The sequence below is a fragment of the Aedes albopictus genome, chromosome 2 (assembly GCF_035046485.1).
Source record: "Aedes albopictus strain Foshan chromosome 2, AalbF5, whole genome shotgun sequence".
Lineage (NCBI taxonomy): Eukaryota > Metazoa > Arthropoda > Insecta > Diptera > Culicidae > Aedes > Aedes albopictus.
This window is the reverse complement of record NC_085137.1, coordinates 518066854-518074803: the sequence shown is the minus strand read 5'-3', so window position 1 is coordinate 518074803 and position 7950 is coordinate 518066854. Positions and strand designations below refer to the sequence as shown.

Below are 7950 nucleotides of genomic sequence, written 5' to 3'. Positions count from 1 at the left end.
TTTTCGCTTTGACTTGCAATGAAATACCTAGGAGTTCCTCCTCCACCTTCAGTAGGTCGGCTGCTCCAGAGGCACGGTCTTCTCCATTTGGGAAAGTTGTACCTTACACCTTACAACAGCAAAAGAAGAAGAAGGAGGCGCGTAATATTTTATAGGTTGGTGCGAAATTGCAAACGCGCATTCGCCTACAATCCGTGCCCTCTACATAAGAAAATCTTTCCAATTGTACAAAATCAACGCCTTCAAATGGCTCCATTTTTTATCCAGTTTGCTTACATCTGAAATAAAATCCCATCAATATATATATATATATATATATATATATATATATATATATATATATATATATATCAATATACAATAATATATACAATAAATTGCGTGCCTACAGTTCCCATACCAAGGAAATAGGGTGACGATGGGTATTGTCGGCAGGTTTGTTCTCTTCGTCATGGGTTTTTTTTCGGTCAATTTTCCTGTAACTTTGTTGTATAACTCAGCTTGGTTGGGAAGGATTTGAGGCCAACTCTGAGTTCAACAGCTTCCAAAAAAAACCCCATGACGAAGAGAACAAAACTGCCGAAAATACACAATTTCCCCTATATAAAACTTCGAAGGTAGGTAGGAGTGCTGTCGTGGTCGGTCGATGACATCGTCCAAAAGTTTATTAACCTCCGATGCGTGTGTTGACAAAACGCAGAGTCCTCCAAAGAACGGGACTTAGACAATTTGGTGTTCGGTGCTAGTCTAGGAGTAGCGGAGAAAGTCCTTCGAGATAGTATCCTTTGAACCTTACCTACCTTCTACTAACAACACCCATATCACAAACAAACAGACATTGTACTCTCAATCACAATCATCGCACGATTTAACGGTCATTTTGAAAATGAAGTGTGGTTCGGACTGTGCTCGCATGTGTCATGGTGGCACTGCTGTGCCGGCATCTCCTCTCACTTTACAAGAGAAATGAACGCGACGCCGATTAATGTTTACATAAAATGACTCAATCATGAACCTTCATTCACGTCTCATGAATAGATGGCATCACGAGGGAGTCGTCAACTGCTAAATTGTTACATCGAGCCGAAGGATATTACACCTGCTATCGAATGCTTCGGATTGTGCATTTCAAGGCTCAAGCATCCGTCATCATTTTTCGGACTTTAAAACAAAACAATTTTTTCAACTGTAAAACAAAACAATGACCATGGAAATATATTCACTGTATTCCATTCCTCATGTGGAATGCAGTGAATACATTTTCATGGCAAAATCTTTTGTTTTGAACGAGAAAACTGCTTTTAAATTCTTGATGATGGCAATGATTTCAATGACGAGTGGTTCAACGTTAAAGGGTGCTATAGTGTTGTGTTGGTCATTTGTTGACTTGTTTGAACAAATATTTACCATGTCTAATGGGACCTTAACCTTCATCCAGCCAACGTACATTTTCCACCTTCGGAAAAGCACAAAAATGGTCATAATTTTTTTTGTTTTTCGATGGATTTTGATGAAATTTTCACAACTTCCCGAAAAACTCTTCTAGTTTATGATGCCGGGGACATGGGTGCCTGGTCCACATGGTTCCGGAGTTATTCCGGGTTGTCTTGGGGTACCAAAATTGGCCACATACTTTGCGCAACGTATATCTCAAGATCCCGATGAGGTAGAAGTATAGTGTCTTCGGAGAATTTGTTCAGCAGGTTAAGAACTAACTGGCAACGGCAACTTTGGTTCGTGATTCGGCCGCTAGGCGGCGCCAGTGTCAAAAATGTTCAAATCCTCATATCTCAGAAACCTGATAAGATAGAATGATGCTGTCTTCGGCAAAATTCTTCAGCAAGCTCAGAACTATCTGATAGTAAAGTCTTTGGTTTGGGATTTATCCGCTAGGTGGCGCATTGTGTCTGAAAAATTCAAACACGTATATCTCGATACCCTAATGAGTTACAAGCATGCCGTTTTCAGCAAAGTTGTTCAGCAGGCTAAGAACGATCTGGCAATGGCGGCTTTGGTTCGCGATTCGGCCGCTAGGTGGCGCCAGTGTTAAAAATGTTCAAAACCTCATATCTCAGAAACTAGATAAGATAGAATGATGCTGTCTTCGGCAAAATTCTTCAGCAAACTCAGAACTATATGATAGTAAAGCCTTTGGTTTGAGAATCATCCGCTAGGTGGCGCCAGGGTAAAAAATCTTCAAACATCTATATCTCAGAATCCTGATAAGATAGAATCACAGACAAACAGACATATTACTTCGAACAAATTTGTTTGAAAAACATCGTTTGGCATCTCACTAGCACCCTCTATAATGCTCAATCCGAAGCATTCATTTGCAGGTGTGGTTTCCCTCGGCTCGATGTAACAATTTTGCAGGTGGCGACTCCCCCGTGGCGTCATCCATTCATAAAACATGAATGAAGGTTCATGTTTGAGTCATTTTATGTAAACATTGACCGGCGTCGCGTTCATTTCTCTCCAAAATTGAGAGGGGATGTAGGCATAACCGCGCCACCATGACACATACGAGCACAGTCCGAACCACACTTTATTTTCAAAATGACCGTTATATCGTGCGATGATTGCGATTTGAGTAGTATGTCTGTTTGTCTGTGATAGAATGATGCCGTCTTCAACAAAGTTCTTCAGCAAGCTAAAAACTGTCTGAGTCTTTGATTCGTGATTTATGCGCTAGATTATACGCTACACCGTTTTTGATCCTCTGCAGACAAATTTTGTCACACCACAATATTACTCCGTTTTTTCTTCCGGGAATGCCTCCGGGAATTTCTACTGGAACTCTTCTGGGATTTTTCCAGGAATTTCTCCGGGAATTTCTCTATGATTCCCTTTGGAAATGTCTCTGGGAATTCTTCCGGATTTTTTTCTGGGATTTCCTCTAGGACCAACATAAGGAACTCCTGCGGAGATTCCTTCAGGAATTCCTTCGGTAATATCCCCAGGAATTCTTCTGGGAATTTCTCCAGGAGTTTTCCTGGAATTCCTCCGGATTTCCTCAGAGAATTTTCCCAGGAATACCTCCATGAGTTCCTCCGAGAATTACTCCATGAATTGCTCCGGGATTTTCTTTCAATTCTTTCAAGAATTTCTCCAGGATGGATTTCTCCGAGATTTTTTCTAGGCGTTCCTCCAGGAATATCTCCGGGAATATCTCCGGGAATTCCTTCGGGAGTTTCTTCAGGGAATCCGCCAGGAATTGCTTCGGAAATTTCTTCAAGAAATTGTCCGGGACATCCTCCAGAAATTCTTTCAGGAATTCCTCCGGGAATTTCTTCAGGAAAACTTCCGTTTTTTTCCAAATCCACTCAGATTTTTTCTAGGAAGTCTTCCTTCAGGAAGTCTTCCGTGGTTTTTTTCAGAAAACCCTCTGAGAATTTCTCCAGCATTTCCTCTAGGAATTTCTCCAAGAATTCCTCTGGGAATGTCTCTAGGAGTTCTTCCTTTGTTTTCTCCACGAATTTCGCCGTGAATTTCTTCGGGAATTCCTTCGGGAATGTCTCTGGAAATTCTCCCTGGAATTTATACAGAAATTCCACTAGGAATTTCTTCAGGAAATCCTTTTAAAATTTTTCCTGGAATTCCACTAGGAATTTCTTTACGACTCCTTCAAGGAAATCTCTTCGGGAATTCTTCTAAGACTCCCATCCAGTGTTGGTAAAAACTCAAATTCTCAAATCTCATGGTTGAGTTGTTTCACGCGCGATTCTTGACTCGCCAAACTCACCACCGAAAAAATCATGCATGAGTTGACTCGTGATTTCACTCATCGCTTTATTTCTTAGTGTTCTTATTATTTACACCGATGTTTTCAGGATTGTATGATAGAACAAAAGCAAATCTAGCATACAAAAACATTGAATGCCGTTCAAATTAATTTTGTTTCGTTTTACAAGCGAACGAGATTTCGATGCTTGACTCGTGAGAGCGAGATTTTGCATGAAAATCTCGCGCGTGAGAAAATGATTCAGAATCGCGCGCGAGTTTGCTCATGCAGGAGCGGTTCATGAGTGCGCTTTAAGTGTGAGTTTACCAACACTGCTCCCATCAGCAATTCCTCCACTGATTCCTTCAGCAATTTCTCCAGATTATTTCCAAGAATTCCCTCAGGGGATTCTCCAGAGATTCTTCCAGAAATTTCCTTCGGGGAATCCCCTAGGAAGGAGGATTCCCTGAAGAATTTTCCAGAGGAATTGCTGGAGAAATTTCCTGAGGAATTCCTGGAGGAAATCCTAGAGGGATTTTCAGAGGAATGCTTGGTGGAATTCCCAGAGGATTTCCTGAGAAAATTTCGAAGATTTCCTTAGAAAATTCCCGGTGGAATTTCAGAAGAGTCCCCGGAGGAATTCCTGAAAGAATTCCCGGAGGATTTCCTGGAAATTTTCAAGAAAAAAAATCCTTAAACCATTCCTGGAGGATTTCCTGGAGAAATTACCGGAGACATTCTCGGAGGAATTCCTGGAGCAATTCCCGGAGGAATTACAGGATAAATTCCCGGAGGTATTCGTTAAGAAAATCCTAGAGGAATTCCGGGAAAAATTCTCGAGGGTTTTGTGAAAAACAATCACGGAAGACTTCCTGAAGAGATTCCTGGAGAAATTCCCAGAGGTTTTTCTTGAAAAAAAAAAACGACCGTTTTCCTTAGAAAAATCCCGGATATATTCCTGGAGAAACTCGTGGAAAAATTCCCAGCGAAATTCCTAGAGAAATTCTTGGAAGAATTTCTATAGAACATCCCGGAGGAATTCCTGGAAACATTCACGGAGGCACTCATGGACGAATTCCTGGAGAAATTCTCAGTGAAATTTCCGGAGAAAATCTTGGAAAAAAGTCCGGAGGAATTCCTGGAAAAATTCCCAGAAGAATTCCTGCAGAAATTGCCGAAGGAACTCCTGAAGGAGTTCCTGATAGGAGTCCTAGATGAAATCCTGGCGAAAATTTCCGGAGGAATTCCTGGAGGAACTTCTGGAGGATGTCTCCTAGAAGAATTTCTGGAAGATTTCCTGAAGAAATTACTGGAGGAAGTCCTTGAGGATTTCCCAGTGGAATTCTTGGATAAACTCCCAGTGGAATTCCCGAGAAATTCCTGGAAAATTCCTGTAGAAATTCCCGGAAACATTCCCGGAAGAAAAAAAGGAGCAAAAGAAGCAATATTGTAGTGCGACAAAACTTGTCTGCAGGGGGTCAAAGACGGTGTTAAAGTATTGCCTCTTGTACCACCGTACTCGACCGTCTACTATTCTGCCAAATGGCTCTTAGCTTGCTGAACAACCAGATACGTCTTACTTCCTCTTAACTTTCGGAACAATTTGCTGCACGTTTTCCGTTTTTTGAGATAAAATTGTTTGAATGTTTTGATTGCTGGTGTCACCTAGCGTCGCCATTGCCGGATAGATCTCAACCTGCCGAACAATTTTATAGAAAACGCCATGCTTTTGGCTTATTACAGTAACGAGATACACGTATTTAAATATTATACACAAGGTGCCCCCTAGCGAAAAAATCACGAATCAAAGACTCAACTAGCAGACAGTAGACATCATTCTATCTTATCAGGATTCTGAGATATAGAAGTTTGAAGATTTTTGACCCTGGTGCCACCTTGCGGACGATTGTCGAACCAAAGACGCCATTGCCAGATAGTTCTTAGCCTGCTGAACAACTTTGCTGAAAACGGCATGCTTGTAACTCATTAGGGTATCGAGATATACGTGTTTGAATTTTTCAGACACAATGCGCCACCTAGCGGATAAATCCCAAACCAAAGACTTTACTATCAGATAGTTCTGAGCTTGCTGAAGAATTTTGCCGAAGACAGCATCATTCTATCTTATCAGGTTTCTGAGATATGAGGATTTGAACATTTTTGACACTGGCGCCGCCTAGCGGCCGAATCACGAACCAAAGTTGCCGTTGCCAGTTAGTTCTTAACCTGCTGAAAAAATTCTCCGAAGACACTATACTTCTACCTCATCGGGATCTTGAGATATACGTTGCGCAAAGTATGTGGCCAATTTTGGTACCCCAAGACAACCCGGAATAACTCCGGAACCATGTGGACCAGGCACCCATGTCCCCGGCATCATAAACTAGAAGAGTTTTTCGGGAAGTTGTGAAAATTTCATCAAAATCCATCGAAAAACAAAAAAGTTATGACCATTTTTGTGCTTTTCCGAAGGTGGAAAAAGTACGTTGGCTGGATGAAGGTTAAATGACCAAAAATGTGCTCATAATTGTAACATGACCTCTCGTTGTTGAGTATCGACCATAAAATCAACGTTGTTATACAAACGATGTGATTAGACTTGGGTATTGTTTTCCTCGTGGTATGTTTTGTATGTGTACCTATAAATACAATTTTTGAAAACATCATGCGCCTTGGGGGACCACTTTACCTTGAGACACGGACTTCAAATTTCAACATGATTGTTTTTGCATTGTATCGTTATTTATAGGTAGGTATGTACAAACTATAATACCACAGACAAACAGACGTCTCACTCTACTCACTTCTCATCGTTACCCTTTTTAACAGTTAGTTCAAATATTTTGTAGTTCGCAAATCGCTCGGTCACGGCTCTCGCATCGTTTTTGCTCCTGTTTGACGATTGCTCACTACTGCCACCTACTGAGTGGTTTGCGTAGCACAGCCCCTGGTTAGCATTTAGGCGATTATGTTTTTGTAACGATGATTTTTATCGCAATTTGTTCCAAGTGATACGTTTGTTTGTCTGTGATAATACGTTCTTTTAGGCTGACACAAATTTCGATTTTCTCTTTTGTCACCCTCGGAAAAAAAATAAAAATAAATTGTTCAAGAAATTTAAAAATTTTGAACGGAATTAGAGTCGCCGAAAAAATTAATTAACAAATCCGATAAACTTCATGATTTTGCCTAATATTTTTGGAAATTTTTCATCAAATACGTTAATTATTTATCCTGCCCCTCCTTGACGAGTCAACGAGCAAAGTGGTAAAAGAAGAAAATGCTATTTGTTCCGGCCTTATTTGTAATGATACACCAATAGAAATAAAAAAATTGATCAATGGTCTTATTTTTTATTTAACCACGATTTCTGTTCAATCGTTGCATGAAACAAGCACGAAATGAATTCAATCTCACATCTATTTCGCCTTCCTCTAGCTGAAATACAAAATTAATATTTAAATAGTTGAGATCATTTTCCGATTTTGTACCCTCACCTCGTCAAATTTGTATATTTCCTTGTAGCACGAAGGGGACACACATTCCCGTACACATCGCGTCTTTTCAATGCCCTCGAAAGCCAAACATCGTGCACTCTGATCACATGCCGATTCGAACTCCCGGAATGCCAGTTCCTGTGGAGAAGAAACATTCAGAATCTCTGAAATAGTATGAATATTCCGAATATTCAGAACAATTGAACCTTACATTTTTACTGGTTTCTTTGTAATCGTATTCTGGGAACTGGAACACCACTTTGTTAGCATCTCCGAAGGCCCTCGGAAAGAGGCACACTACCGCTAGAAGGCACCACATCAGATTGTAAAATGCAGGCATATTCTGAAATTTTGAGAAATGTTTAAACATTGATAAGAAATCCTTTGCTATGATATTGAAATGGCAAACACAAATCAAGGACTGCAGTCAAAGACAACATCCTTCAGAAATCGCGCTTGCGCATAATCACGTGTGTCGATATTTTTCAAACTGCGATTCATTTCAGTGACGGGTTTATTCATTGCCAACGAATATCGCAGTCAAAAGTATCGAATCGGTTCGTGGTATATTATCCGAATACGCTTCAAAAACTTTTCCGTTGGTTTACTTGTTGGTTTTTATTGAAACTAATTTATTTTATTGGATTTTATTCACATCACCAATTTGAAACATTTCAAAATATATGCAAAGTTCTTTTCTAATGATTTAAGAAATCAGCTGATGATGAA

General features: G+C 40.3%; 1 protein-coding gene across 2 annotated transcripts; it reads right to left on the bottom strand.

Moving 5' to 3' along the window:
* Window positions 1-7057: 7057 nt before the first annotated feature.
* Window positions 7058-7950, bottom strand: LOC115265375 (uncharacterized). Of its 2 annotated transcripts, XM_062849451.1 has the most exons (4): window positions 7830-7950; window positions 7433-7564; window positions 7222-7359; window positions 7058-7162 (listed from the first exon to the last, which is right to left on the bottom strand). In XM_062849451.1, exons 2-4 carry the CDS (start codon window positions 7559-7561, stop codon window positions 7082-7084), a joined length of 348 nt encoding a protein of 115 aa, XP_062705435.1. In that variant the 5' UTR covers window positions 7562-7564; window positions 7830-7950; the 3' UTR covers window positions 7058-7081. The 2 variants fall into 2 exon arrangements, with proteins under 2 accessions (XP_062705435.1, XP_029726013.1); XM_029870153.2 differs by lacking the exon at window positions 7830-7950 and having other exon boundaries at window positions 7433-7771.